The following is a 15,277-nucleotide window of genomic DNA, read 5'->3' as shown; positions in this document are numbered from 1 at the left end:
GAAATATAGGAGAGAAGTAGTAACTTAGTAAGTCCACCTACCAAGAAAAAAACGAAACATGATGGCCTAACATTGTAAAAATAACAGCAGGTACAATTCTACTTATTATTAATGGTAACAGCAAGGGAAGAACTGACTCAGACTTGAAAACAATAAAACAAACTCACTTGGTGGAACCTCCAGAGACCACTCCTTGCTTTCTGTTCTTGGGATGCTGGTGACCTAATGACAAACACACTTATTTGGTTTTACACATAAACAAAAAACAGAAGTAGGTATTACTCAAGTTTCATAGTCACTTACCTTCATAAACAAACTATCTTAATCTAAAAACTGATTTGCCCATTTCAGTACTATGTGGGAATTACAACCAAATTGAAAACTACAATTTAAACAAAGAAATCACAACTATAATAGCATACACTATGTCTTCAATGAAAGAAGTAAAGAAGTTTCATTAATCAATGTGTATTTATACATTTTTTTAATTTCACAACAACTTAGATTATCTAAAAATATTATCACTTTTTCCAGGAACATTCATCTTAAGGAAAGATAAATTTACAGACCTACATTATGCCAACTTGCATGCGTAAACGTAGATTGAAGTTTTCATAAGATAGCAAAAAATCTTCAAGCACTTCTTGTAAGTTCTGTAACTCACTCTCTTTTTCAACGAATTACTCTAACATATCTTTCCTTCCCTTTGCCCTTGTACCGTAGTTTCACTTTTCCCACTACTGAGTCACCTTTTTTCATTGCCCTGCCCTCCTGTGAAACCTGAAAAGGCTATTTTTAAATGCACATGCTACGTTTGCTTTGAACCTGCTAGTAGATGCATATTATTTATCATCTTGCTTTCATGTAATATATAGTTGATAATGCACTTTATATGATTACTAATAGGAAAAAAAATGGATTAGCTTAAAAAAACCTGGTAAACAATCAGAAGTACAAAAGTTTATTTTCAATTAATAACTAGTGTGAAAGAGAACAAGTATTTGTAGGCAAATTGGAAGTTGTAATGTTAAATTTTGAATTCATGCTGTTACAGCATGACTGTCACAGTATGCGTGTGTCTAGCAAATCAAGACACTTGGGAAAATTTATGGACCATAATGATTAACACTCTCCTCAGAATAATTGACATGAGATAAGTACTATGACATCAACAGCTGGGAGATCCCACTGACATCTATTAGTGAAATCCCCTGGAAACAACATGATAAGCCATGACAAAATCCCCAAAGTTTCCACATTTTTTTTTTAATAAAATGTACATATATTGGTTTCGTCTTTGAGTTGGTTGCTTTCACAGCAGCTCATATGGTACTATCTTTTGGATTTGTGACCAAGACAGTGTTGATAACAATAATGAAATAATATTGAAAATAATGCTTTAGTTTTTGCTAAGCAATGCTTATACAGTGTCAAGGCCTTTTCTGTTTTTCAGTGTGCCCAGCCAGCCAGCAGGCCAAAGGTACACAAGAAGATGGGAGGGGACACAGATAAGAGAGGTGACCCAAACTGGTGAATGGCATATTCTGTACGATGAATGATGTCGTGTTAAGCAATAAGAGCCGTTCAAAAGGAGGAAGAAGAGAGGTGACATTCCTAGGTATGGTGTTTGTCTTTCCATTTACTGTTACATGTAATGAAGCCCTGCTTTCCTGGAAATGGTATGCATCTACCTATTGAGTAGAAACAGTGAACGAATTCTGCATATTGGTTTGCTTCCATGCACAGATTTTGTTTTGTCTATTAAACTCCCACCAGATTTCTTGCTTTTACCCTTCTGATTCTCTTCCCCATCCCACTGGGTAGAGATTAAGCAGCTGTGTGGTGCTTACTTGCCTACTGGGGTTTGATCCACAGCATCATAGTAAGTCTTTGCACTTTAAACAATAAAAAATAAAACACTAACAGGCAGAGTTAGACTTTTGTTGGTGGATTTGTTTGGCCATCCTTCACTAATGTGTAACCTTAGTTTAGTTATTTTTTAGGAACAAAACACAGCCATGAAGAGAGAACAAAATTTAAGTTTCATTTTATCTTTTAAACCTTCCTCACCACAGTTAATAAAAATAATATAGTAGAGCATTAACAGTTGTAAACACTTTTTTTTAATATTAAGAATTAATCCAAAGAATTACAAAAGGATATGCATAGCCCAATGCAAGTCCATTGTGCATTCTAACAGTATACTACACTTGTTTTAAACACACGCGAAATATATAATCAAGGTCCATAAAATCCTAGTTTTAAATAGGATTTAAGAGTTAAGAGTACTATTCAACCAACATTTTTTCCACAGAAAATAAATCTTTTAGCAGAGCAACAAAATAATGGTCCGTAACCATATAAATACTTAGCATTGCAAGATCAGTGCAGAACGTTCCTTAATAGCAAGAACCCTGTATATGAATTAACTTTGGCTAAGGCATCTTCCATGGAATTCCATTATACCAGTACACATTAACTAAATCCTCTCCTAAAGCCAAAGAGAAGTCCACATCTGAATGCACACTGACAGGCAGGACTGGTCAATTAATTAAGTCAGATATGACTTCAATCTCTCTTTAAATCATCCCTGAGAAGTCCTCTCTCTCCCTTGTGAAATGCAATGTCCATCTTTTCCTTTGAGCAACCACTTCTCACCTTCTTTCAAATCCCAAGTTCGGAACATAATTTTGTATCAAAGGAAAAGTGCACTTGCCTGAGATTAAAACATGATTGCTGAAAAGTTTCAGCCACAACATTTAAATGGCTGTATTAGGTTTATGTGGCAAGGTTTTGGTAGCGGAAGGCCATAAGGGTGGCTTCTGTGAGAAGAATCCAGAAACTGCCCCATTATTGGATAAGGGCCTGGGACCTGTTGCTGGCCAGAGCAGGCCAGTAAGTGATGTTTGTGCCTCTGTGAGAGCATATTTAAGAGAGGAAAAAAACTGTGGGGGAACAGTAGCTGGGAAAGAGAAAGGACTGAGAAACAGCCTTGCAGACACCAAGGTCAGTGTAGAAGGAGCAGGTGGATGTGGCCTGGAGGAGGCTGCGGCCCATGGAGAAGCCCCCGCAGGAGCAGGCCCCGGGCCGGAGCTGCAGCCCGTGGAGAGGAGCCCACGCAGGAGCAGGGGTCTGGGGGGAGCTGCCACCCAGCCGTGGGGGACCCGTGCTGGGGCAGTTTGCTCCTGGGGGATGGATGGATGGACCCCAAGGTACAGAACTGTGTGGGAGCAGTGCTTGAAGAGCTGCTGCCTCTGGGCAGCCCCTGCAGGCTCAGTTGGGGAAGGACGGCATCCCGCGGGAGGGACCCCACAAGGAGCAGGGGCAGAGAGTGACCATGAAGGAGCGGCAGAGACAAAGTGTCAGGGACTGACACAGCCCCCATGGATGGGTGGATGGAGGGGAAGGTGTTTTCGGTTTCTTTCCTTTGTTTATCACTTCCTAGCTTGTTAGAAATAGGCAATAAATCCTACTACCTCCCTACTCTGACTCTGTTTTGCCTGTGACAATAATTGTTGAGAGATCTCCCCCTCCATATCTCAAACCTTGAGCCCTCTGCATCGTATTTTCTCCCCATTCCCCTTTGAGGAGGGGGAGTGAGAGAGTGGCCTTGGTGGAGCTTGGCTGCCCACACGAGTAGAACCACCACAATGACACATTCCAGGATGGAGAAAATTAAAATACTGCTAGTCTTGTAATTAGCATCTGTAGCATAACTTACTGTGGTATCATGTTTTTGATGGCAGTGGTGATCTTTAGGATCAGACTGTGTTCTCTTTCTGTCTTTTTCTATTTCTTTTTGTTCTTGAGAAATGATTAAATGAGATTCTGAAGAACTGCAGTCTCTGAAAAGTAAAAAGAGAAAATGCTAGTTCTTCCAGTGTTGATATCTTTTCTTGATATTTAAGGTGTCCCATACGTACACTGAAAAAACAAGTACAAGAAGCCTAACCCTCACAGAAAGTGTAACAGCATAACCATATTTAAAGGATTTGATCAAACATCCTTTTTTAAGCCTAATAATATGCAGTTTAAAGGCAAAGTAAAATCTCTAACAAAAAATAATACAAGAAAAAAACGATTTCCTATGGAGAGATAGCACATAACTAAAAGTTGACCAATAAAAATCAAAATGGTCTTTCAGGAAAATGTTTCAATGAGTTAAGACGTATATTGTAATACAGATCAATCTGTGAATATGGAACCTCCTTAACCTCCTGCCTTACCCTTTCCAGTCAAAGCAAAACTATAAAATAGATGTGACAAAGACAAATTCCTACTACTTTGGATATATGTTCGTTGGTTGTTTGTTGGTTGTTTTTTTTACCATTGCCAAAATTCATTTGCTAGCATTCAGCTCCTCTTATAATTAGGATTCAAATCAGCTTAATGTCCTAGTGAACATCATACAGCAAAGTTAACACAAAACAGTGGGTACAATTGCACAGACATTTTCAAATGCCAGGTACCTTCAACAGCATACATACTTCAAATAGGGCGGAAAATAAACATGACCATGTAATTGTTTCCCCTTTTTTCCAGCACAGTTAGAACTTAAAATGCTGAAGGAGACTACTTGGAAGTAGAAAACATCACAAAGACAGCTTATTTAGGTCATAGAGGTCCTCTTTACTCCTACACTGGATTCTGGCTGCAGTTCTGATCTTATTTCTTTCATTTGTATTGCTTTTATTTTGTTGTATATCAGTAAACATTGATGATACGTATTATGTAAGTCTTATACTAGGCATTGCTAATAAAAAAAATAGCAAATTTTGCAGTTGCTTACTTTTTCTCAAGAAGCAATTTCTTTGGTTTCTGCTTATATTCTTTAGTACCTGTAGAAAATTTTATAGGAAGGAAAAAAATAATTAGCTAGCTTCAAAGGAACGTTACCAGGGAAGGAATGTGGCTATGCTCAAGGCAGATCTTCAAAACTGAAAACGTTACCATTGATTTCTTCTAACGTCTTCTTTAATTTGTCATTCTGCTGAATAAGATCCTTAAGTCCATCAAGAATATTCTTGCAGAGTTCCTGAGCTCTCTCATTAGCTTCCAAAGCCAGTTCATGCTCCCCCAGTAATGACAGTGCCTTACAGAAGTGGTAGTGACCCTACATGGATACCAGTTTAAGTATTCATTCACTCAAATACGAAAACAGTTTACATTCAAAAGAGTTGTAGTACAGCAGACAATATAAAGTTTTCACATACTCTAAAGTTATCTATTTCAATGGTGAATAACCAAAGTTTTTAACCACTCAGCACACTGAAACAGCTAGATACTGCTCACAATTAATTATCTTTCCCCTAGCTTTGGAGAAGATCAAATTTGCTTTTTCCTCTAATTTCAACTATTAATTTGCAATCCTTTACTCTTCTTTAGTCCAAGAAGATCAGGAAACACATTCTGGTCATTAATTAGGGTTTTTATTATTTTATGGACAACATATATTCTTTTTAAAGCACTGTGACAACAAAGCTATGCACAACGATGTAGTGTGTTTTTTCATCTTTACACATCCAGAATATCATGTAAACAAGTGTATCAAAATAGCATTTTAAATACAAAAATACAAACAAGCTATGTACATGCCTGAAGCTGAATTCCCAGATACTCCGCCCATTCTACTATCATTAATGCTTAATTCTGATAATAACAATTCATACGTACATGTGTTAAACCTGTAATTCAGACCAGGACCCTATGTTGGTTTACAGGACAAACAAAGACAATTTTGAAACATATACAATTAAAACTAACCTTTGGCCAATTAGGCTTCAAAATAGTGGCCCTTTTTCCATCAGCAAGTGCTCTCCTTAAAGAGAAGGAAGAACAAAAAAGATTAATATTTATACTTCAGAAATCTCCAGACCAGGGCTGCATTGTACAAGGCATTATAAAAAGAAGGTAAGATAAATAAAACAGTTCATTCACTGTATAAAGGTATGGTTAGACAACACTTCTTAGCTGCAACTTACCTGGTTAAAATGTTGCAGTCTCAACTATTTCACACATTAAATATTTATTCCCTCCCTCTACCTTCTAGGTCTTCCAGTGTTTCTGTACATGAAGCCATCCCTTATAAATGGGCTCTAACATGATACTTATTTAAAAAGCAAAGGCTTTATAAGAAGCCTGAATAACAAACCAAAATATGTTGAGAGAAATCATATTAGGGAGTTGTTACATAATCATTACAGCTACAGATTTGAGAGTACAAGTATTAACTACAGAGCACAGTAACCTGAAAATTGTCAACTGAAGCCAAAATAACATGCCTGACTTTTTATATGCAATGTATCATGGCACAAAAAAGTAATTTTGATCAGGGCAGAACAGAAGTGGTCTATTACTACAGCAGTAGGAGAGCACAGAGCAGCAGAGTGCAGCCTCTGCTGATACAAACTGCCTAAACGGGGCAGTTACTGAGTTGATATACCTTTGTGATTTGCTTCTTCACAGAACTACAGCTATGTGTCAGATAAGCAGGATGCAGTAGAGTATAACAAAGAGGCGTAACACAGATCACTTCAGATGACGAAGTTCTAGACAGTATGTACTTTTACAAATAGTTTACTCCTTTGGTAATTGGGTCATATGGACTCAGCAAGGGCATTAGGTCACGTTGCAGATATTTTCTAACTAGAAAGGCTCACAAAAAAAAACAAAAAAGGAGCTATTTTATTTCCACACAGGGAATAAAAAAAAACAAACAAACAAAAAAAAACAAAAACAAAAAACACCTTGTTTCACACACAAGTGTTTGTAAGTTGCCTAGTCAGTAACACTGGGTTTTTTTTGCAACTAATATAGCAAGAAAGCTTGTACAGAATGATCTAAAGGAGGAAAACATTCTGTGGTAATGAAAGCTAGATTCCAAAGAAAAGCATAAAATAGCAAACAGAGATAGACATAGCCTGTATAAGGCCTAAGCAAGGTCATGAGCTGAAGATCCTGACCATATCCACAGTAAACAGGCAAGAGCTTCCACAAGAAATTGGGCAGATAAAGTAGCTGGAGTGAAGAGGCATAGCTGAGAATAATCAGGGTAAAAAATGATTGATACTGAGAAGAACTACTTTAGATGAAGCAGAAACAAAGCTAACGATTGTGAATGCTTCATGGAAAGCTACAGCAGGAATTAAAAAGGATGTCTCTGAAGTGAAATGCTGAAGAAGTAATTGAAAATGCTGGCGTTAGCACGTGTTTTAGGGGAAATGCTGGCATTAGTGCAGGATACTAAAATATGTGCTCTCTCTTCCTAAGGAGTCACTGTCTTTAGATAAATGTTGTAGTGTTTCCCAGGTAATGAAGATGAAGATAGCCAAATACTATCAATAAGCTCCTAATCTGATAAAGAGATGTGAGATTCTTCACAGAAAGATCCTGAGGATGAACAGGTACATCTCGACCTTTGATAAGAACTTGGAAGATGGCAAAACACACTGAATTGACATGGAGGGTTGGAAAAAGCATGCGCAGAGAAGAAAGGTGAATAGTTCAACAGAGAGGAAGACTCTTTACTTCATCATGAAGACCACCAGGAAGACCACCAGATGGTGCTGCGCATGTGCAAGCAGGGAGGAGTCATTGAGGCTGATGTTGCAACTCGAAATGAATATGTATGAATTTATGCATCTCCAAGAATATAGATTTGCGGTCGGGATGTAATGGGATTCGAAGCCAGATTTGGGCACCTGCCCCTGGTTTCCAGCGCCGAATAAAGCACCTTCATATAATCACGTTGTGGTTACGTGTCTGCTATGCTAACAAAAAGACCTACAACACGTTGAAAACTAAAATAATAATTAAAGAAACAGCTAACAATTAGAATGGGAGAAGTTGAACCATATTCATATCACAAAGGAAACAAGCAAGGAAAAGAAACGAGTAAAAGACATTGGGGTACAGAACATCAAGATACTAGGAGATGATGAAAGCCTGGCACAGCACTATGAGAAGTTGCCCCTAAGCACTGTCAAAAAAAAACCAAAACAAAACACATCATGGCACGAGGCTAGAAACAAAGCGAAGCTGCAGTAAAAGGTTCATAAATATAGGCTGAGTGAAGGCCCATAAACATGATTTATAGCTTAACAAGTGGCTTAAGGAAAAATAACTCCCAGATATCTTCTTCAAAAGGTTTACTTCTTCACAAGGTTTAATAAAATCACAATACTCACGGGTACTGAGGGTTTTTTTCCCCCAGTTGTATAATCTCCCTCCCCCCTCCCAATTTTAAATGCCGTTACATACTGTCAGTAGATACAGCTAATATTACTCGTTTCTCTTAATATCAGTTTCCTGAGGTAGTAAGGTAGTAACATCACACATACTATATATAATATATATATATATATATATATATATTTTTTTTTTTAAGTAGTTCTTTCGTAAGTACTTTTACTTGCCAAGCTGCAGTAAAGGAGATCACAAACATTACATATTATAAACAAGGATTTACTCACTTGTACTGTCTTGTGAGAATTAAACAGAGAGCTCGGTTTCCATACAGAAGGTGGTTTGCAGGACTGAAAAAAGAATATACATATATATTAAAAAGTTATTAATACATATTATTTCTGGAAATCTTAAGAAAAAAAATAATCATCTCAGACACATACACTTGACTGAAGACAGCTTAACCAACTTTTCAGGGAAGCTGAAATCAGTTTCAATTTGGGATTGAAATGTATTTTATTATGTGACATAAAATCTGAAGCAAGACACCACAAAAGTGATAATCTTCTCAAATGCATGACTATAAAGCTACAGGCTTCAAAATGAAAAAAAAAAAAGAAAATTAGAGCAATCTTTTTTTTTTTTTTTTATGAAAGGTGGGATTAGTGAATTCCACCATATTCCACAGATGAATGCATTTGCTTGACTACAACACAAGTTGCAATGACACCAAACCAACATGCTTTCACTAGTTCACATTACATGTGAGCCATAGAAAGGGGACAAATGTGCTTTAGTACAGGAAACCAAACTGTCTCCTTATCCCTTCTCAAAGACTAGATAATTCTCCAGATCCCTTTAGCAAAGGGCTTTGGGAGAGAAATGAAACAAAATTTACAAAAGGAAATTAAGTCCATCACATCTATATACAACAAGCAAATATTTAATATAAATTGTTCTTGTTCGCTAGGTTCTGCAACACTTCTGAGATGGTAAATATTTGTGATGATTGGTCATGCTGTTCTGCTAGCTGGTCATTCCCTTTCCAATTTTACTCTGCTTACTATTAGACATCTTAGATCAGCTTTAAGTCTAACAGAACCTCTGGGGAAGAAAAAATACAACCAACCAAAACAAATATAACAAAAAAATGTGCTACATAGCTTTTTTTTCCCTCTTTGCCTCCCCTCCCCTTCCCCCCGTTTTTTTCTTTTTTTTTTTAAATTAGGTATCATTTGGCCTCTACAGTGGCTCATACAATCTAGTTAGCAAGTTCAGTTCTTACCAAAACTCTATGGCTCTAGTATACGACATTATAGCGCAATCAAAGTTTCCTTGGGAAAACTCCTCGTTTCCTTTCTGTTTCATATATTCACTGTTCTGTGAAATCAAGAAAAAACAATTCAGAAACCACTGTAATTAAACTCAGTTGCAATGAGAAGTAAAGAAAACATCTGGCAAGAGTCAGCTATTTTTCATGCTTCCAAAAAAACCACAAATGTTATATATTCACTATTACCTGTAAAATAATGCTTTTAATTTGTTGTAACGTACTAAGATTTAAGGCATACAAATAAAAGTGTTGTGCAGACAAGAATACAACATACACCAATTACAATGTAGGCCTCAACTCAGGAGCTCCCTTGGTCTCCTGAATAGTTGTTATCAAAAGCAAGTGCACGTCAAATAGCAAATTAGACTGAGTACAGTGATGCTCAACCAGTTCCACACTTGGTGCTTTTCAACACAGTTTCTGATTTCAGCAAGAAAGCCATGGGATGGTTGGGACAGGATACGGATGAACACTGTCCAATGTACAGTGGCAACATAAATGACTACTGTTCTGCTTACTAGGTCTGGATCCCTCAGGGCAACTATTGTGTCTAGACAATTACTCACTCAAGCTTTTGAAACCCATACATTTGATCATTTGGCCATTTTTATCATTTTTTTTAACGCTAAAATCAAAACCAAAAAAAAAAACCACACAACAAATGATAACCACAAAGGTTGACATATTTTCTTACCTTCCTACAGTTTTCACAGGTCACAGCTTTAAATTCTTCAACTAAATTACAATCTTCCAAGGCTACTTTTGTTATATAACGTTTGCCTGTAGACAAAATTCAGAAGAATGCAATAGACAAAGAAATAATCAAAGACACGTAGAGTTTATCTTCTGTTAATAATTGTGCTCTATTTTATGTCTGGAAACAAAATGTGGCATACCAAATAAATAATAGAAACAATCTATGTGACAGGACAAACTATGTGACAGAAGTATTCAAAACAAAGGAATCATTTATTAGCATTTTACAAGCCAAAAAAACTTGTCACAGGCAGTAAAACCTTTATGCATTTGCCTTTTTTTCAGGCAATCAAGTGAAATATGGTTTTATTTTAAAGAATTTGCATTTTTAAGATCTACTAAGATTTCTATTTTAAAGAATATGATCTTTGGTACTTAACTATAAAAAGATACTTCTCCTTACATGCTAGTCTGATTCCAACCACTCAGTTATTTACTGCAATAGCTGAGTTATAATGTGCATATGCAAAAAAAAACATAAGAACAGAAAAAAAGCCATTCAACAGACATCAAAAACAGTGGACTTGGGAACCTGTTCTCATTTCACTTGAAGTTCTCCTGCTAGTGTGAACAGCATACAGCAACTACCATGAGCTCTGTAGGCTTATTTTTGAAATGACTGACACCTCCATTAATAGGCACTTACTGTTTAGTAAGACCCATTTCATATTTCATACACCTTTCACCTCTAAGTTAAAGTTGATAGTCTATAGGCATACACACTGATTTGTCTTTGTTGTCCACTATGAATTTTCTGAGCGTCTGTTCAGCAAGAGCATATGCACTGAATATGACCAATATACAGAAACTCAAGAAAGAACTGGCTGTTTAACTAAACAGAAAACAACACTATTTTTCCAGTCGCTCCCACGATGAAAAGCACACAAACATTCCTATTTCATAACTATAACATAGGTAACTTTCCACATGGTTGTTTCCTCAGAGTTGTTCATACTTACATTCAGCAAAGAAAATTTCAAGATAGATCCAACCGAAATCACCAAGTTTCTCCAACTTCTGCAGAATACCAACATCACCTGTATATCTGACCCACTCAAGTGCATCCCCAACATCAAAGACACCCTAGTTCAGTTGAAGAATAGGGGGAAAAAAGGAATGCAAAACAGTTAACTTTAAGTCAATACAAAGAAAAGTCCTAAAGAAAAAAAAAAACACCACACAAACCACTAATTGAGTGACAATAGTGGATATATTCCATGTAAATATAACAAACTACTATTATACCACTTACATGATGCACTCATTCCCAATTTGTTAGCCTTTCAGACAGGCAATAGCTCACAAATACAAATATCTAGGTAACCCAAACACAGCATAATAAAGCATATTCACAGAATGAGGACAGATGTATTTTCTACAGGAGACAGGAATCATTCAAATTATAAAATTTTATTTACAAATATTTTTGATGACTGCAACAAAATTCCTTTAGTGTGAAGTGACAAGCCTGATTAAAGAAATAATATTCACCAGGCTGTTAGATATGCAGGCAGGGCTAAGACTTAATTCCATGAATCATAACTTCCCTTCCACTCAAAGTAAGTGTACCTGTTTGAGCTACAGAACTTTATTTGAAGGAAATGGATTGAGTGAAGAATGCCTGTTGCCTGGGATACTCTCATATTACATGAATCTGCAGATTTTTAAAAATAGTTTAAAAACCTGCATGACTGAGAAAAATATCACTAAAAATGCAAAAACTGGGTTATCCAGCAGTAACTTACAGTTGTACCTATTCTGCTTTTCCTATTGCTACTATCAGTTTTGATATGGTCTTCAAAATTAAACGTCTTTTTCACTTTTGCAGTTAAACTACAGAGCACAGTCAAAACTAGGAAGCGGAGAATAAAAATGATAAATGTAGGGAAAATAAGAATGTTCTCTTAACAAGGACAGTTCCATCAAACATTGAATTTGACAGGGAACACAGATCAGCAGGCTCCCTTACCGCACCCTTAGCCAGCCATTCACAGTCCTTCAGACTGAATCAGTACCACTATTTGAGAATCTCTTGGAAGAGTCTCAACCTGTCTCCAACAAAGAGCATTTTGAAAGGTTTGCATCATTTCAGCAATCGAGCACAGTCCCATTTGTAGCTCTGTAGCCCCATCTTGTAAGATGGGTACTAGATGGTACTAGCACTGCCATTACTAGTACCAGGCCACAGGGACTGCAATCTGTTGGGTTTACAACTTGCCCTGCACCTTGTCTTGACCTACTCCGAGCTCTTGACTTAACTTGGTTGAACTGTAACAGCAATTTTTCTTTTGACTAGGTGGCTGTAATTAATTTGTTTTGTTTTTATATGGTACAATAATAGTTTTTAATACAGACAGTAGTAACAAGTAGTTACTTGTTTCTGCTATGACTAACATAATGATGCAGCAGTGAGAAATGGAAGCCAAATACAGAACAAATGAACAGAAGCAAATGACAGAACAAAGGTCTTGAGAATTGCAGACACGTAAAATAGTTCAGAGGAGTAGAGGCATGGGACAGTAACAGATGGGTCAGAAGCTGACAACGAAGACTCAATGGCTATAAGCAACTGGCCAATGGTCATTATAAAAATAAAAATGGTCATTATAAAAATAAAATAAAAAAGAAAAACTATGAAGCTGGACAAAATTAGGGTAAAAGCTTTTTAACATACATAAAACATAATATAGAATAAAGTCAGGTATTACCTTAAACCTGTACACCAATGAAAACAACAAGCAAGGTATAAGAGTGTTTTACCAAACATGGAAAACCAAACCGAAGTGAATCCCAGACTTGGAAGAATACAGTAACAGCACTCCTCACAGCAAAGAATACCTGATAGTGATGCCTATATCCGCTACCCCCCACACAAAGAACAGACTGCAGCCATTGGCTTTAGAATCCCAAGGATCAGTAAAAGTTAAGCATAATACCACAAAAAGGGTCAGAGACTAGGAAGTGTGTGTAACCCAGCTCCTAGTGAGTTTTTCCATTTAGAAATATTTATTTCTTGGTTTTCATTCTTCATCTGCAATAACTCTGGAAGATTTCAGTTACACTGTCAATAATTTTTTCTCCATACGTGTAACATGTGTTTGCCTTTCGCCCATACCAAGATTTTTAGTATAACACACTAATACCAGCACAGAAAGAGAGGACAAGCAAAATGCACCAGAGATAGGACATAAGAACTACCTCTAGAATTCTCACCCATTTTGATCTCAAGCAGACAGCATTTATTTCACAGCTCCTGTCACATAGATTTTGTTTTGTGGCTTAGTTGAAATAACTGGCAACCCCAGTCCTGCATGCCTATATAAGCCAAAAGCTACAAACTATTTATGTGTTTTGAAATTTTGTATATTTGTACACTTTTCTTTTTTTTTAATATATATTCACACACAAAAATGCATTCCAATTAAAAACAATTTGAGAAACTTACGTTTTCTATCCTGCTGCCAATTTTCAGTATGCCCCCAATAAAAGGTGGAACGTTCTAGGAGAGGGATAAAAAAAACAAGATCCAGCTGATACAACCAATGAAAAAGCATCCAAAACAACAGTACTTCCCCTGCTGGGGTCTTCTGCTTCTCCAAATACATTTTGCTATTACCATCTTTTACATCGACAAGGAGACAAAGGCTGAGGAAGTAAGAAGAGGGAAGCAGAGGTAAACAGGGGAATGGGAATACACACAGATCTTCAGATACAGATTGTATGGGAGACTACCACAGGAAGAAAAAGCAAGAAGAACCCATCATGTGAAACAATGTACAGTAACTGCAGAGACATCCTGAAGTACAAGAAGGTGAAAATAGAGCACTCGGACAGCCTGAAGGAGGAAGCAGCAGAAGGAGCATAAGGAAGTATGAATCCACAACAATACACGAATGCCTAATCACAGAAAGTCATATAAGAGACAGAAAAACATAGCTTGGTGTTGAACACAGAATTTCAGTAAATCATTAAAAAAAAAAAACAACAACACCATATCATACTTAAATTAAAATCATAAATAAAACTATCTTCTCCTCAGCTGCTGAAAACATTTGTTCTATTACTCTCTTTTTTTTCCACAACCACTGTTTTAAGTCAACAACAGTATCAAATTTTAAATATCATAGAACCATAGAATATCCTGAGTTGGAAGGGACCCTTAAGGATCATCAAGTCCAACTCTTGACACCGCACAGGTCTACCCAAAATATCGTGTGTTGAACATGGAAAAAATAACTGAGAAAAAAATCTGCTCAAGTTATTCATCAGGGAAAGGTGCCATTTTTCTCACTGATATGACTCTCTTAACAAGGGTTGCAGTCAACCATATCATGGACTCTGCAAAACTTAAGGATTATCCCAACTATAATAAAGCCTGTGACATGAAACTAACTTTCTAGAAAGCTGTAACTATCAGACAATTTATTCACTCCAATAAAAGGATATGTCTCATTTAAGATAAAACCCCAAGCTGCCTAAGATAAAGAACTAATTAACCTATTATATTTTAAAACATACACAAAGTTAAAAAATAATACTTACAACAACTTTTTTAATCAAATCAACAAGGTCTTCCAAAACCTCTAAATCACAGAGTCTCTTCCAATTCCGGTCTAAAATCTGTGAACTGCTTCAAAACAAAACAAGTTGTTATTCAGAAAAATATCATCATGTAACATGGTCTTACATACTAACAGCTGCAGTGATTAGACATAAGCTAGAACATGGTTGAGCATGGTTATAAACTCTTCAGAGAAAAAAAAAAAAAAAAGAATGGAAAGATTTTGGTACTTTTTAAGTGCAGGGCATCCATTTAAATGCTTAAATACATTCTGAGATTCCAAACTTCAGAAACACGTTTTTAATATTTTCAACCATGCGTTCAAGAACTAGGCCTTCTGACCTTAACTAATTTAGCTTATTGTAAAAATATACCTGCAGACTGTTTTACCATTAGCAAGAGCATACATTGATCTTTCAGAGAAAACAAAAATAAATGCAAAG

The 15,277-nt window shown here is 36.5% G+C and overlaps 1 protein-coding gene across 2 annotated transcripts in view; it reads right to left on the bottom strand.

Annotated features, from left to right (window-relative positions):
- TTC3 (tetratricopeptide repeat domain 3) overlaps window positions 1–15,277 on the bottom strand; it is a 62,346-nt gene that overhangs the window by 42,187 nt on the left and 4,882 nt on the right. Inside the window, exons 5-15 of one of the 2 annotated variants that reach the window (XM_032186242.1) lie at window positions 14,816–14,903; window positions 13,719–13,772; window positions 11,233–11,356; window positions 10,212–10,297; window positions 9,470–9,564; window positions 8,472–8,534; window positions 5,764–5,818; window positions 4,951–5,113; window positions 4,790–4,838; window positions 3,722–3,845; window positions 168–222 (exon numbers count right to left, since the gene is read on the bottom strand). In XM_032186242.1, the coding sequence (XP_032042133.1) occupies window positions 168–222; window positions 3,722–3,845; window positions 4,790–4,838; window positions 4,951–5,113; window positions 5,764–5,818; window positions 8,472–8,534; window positions 9,470–9,564; window positions 10,212–10,297; window positions 11,233–11,356; window positions 13,719–13,772; window positions 14,816–14,903 (956 nt within the window). The remainder of the gene's footprint in view (window positions 1–167; window positions 223–3,721; window positions 3,846–4,789; window positions 4,839–4,950; window positions 5,114–5,763; window positions 5,819–8,471; window positions 8,535–9,469; window positions 9,565–10,211; window positions 10,298–11,232; window positions 11,357–13,718; window positions 13,773–14,815; window positions 14,904–15,277) is intronic. The other variant, XM_032186249.1, reaches the window with a different exon arrangement.

This window comes from Aythya fuligula, chromosome 1, assembly GCF_009819795.1.
Source record: "Aythya fuligula isolate bAytFul2 chromosome 1, bAytFul2.pri, whole genome shotgun sequence".
Classification (NCBI taxonomy): domain Eukaryota; kingdom Metazoa; phylum Chordata; class Aves; order Anseriformes; family Anatidae; genus Aythya; species Aythya fuligula.
The sequence above is the reverse complement of the archived record's forward strand: the minus strand, read 5'-3'. Positions and strand labels throughout refer to the sequence as shown.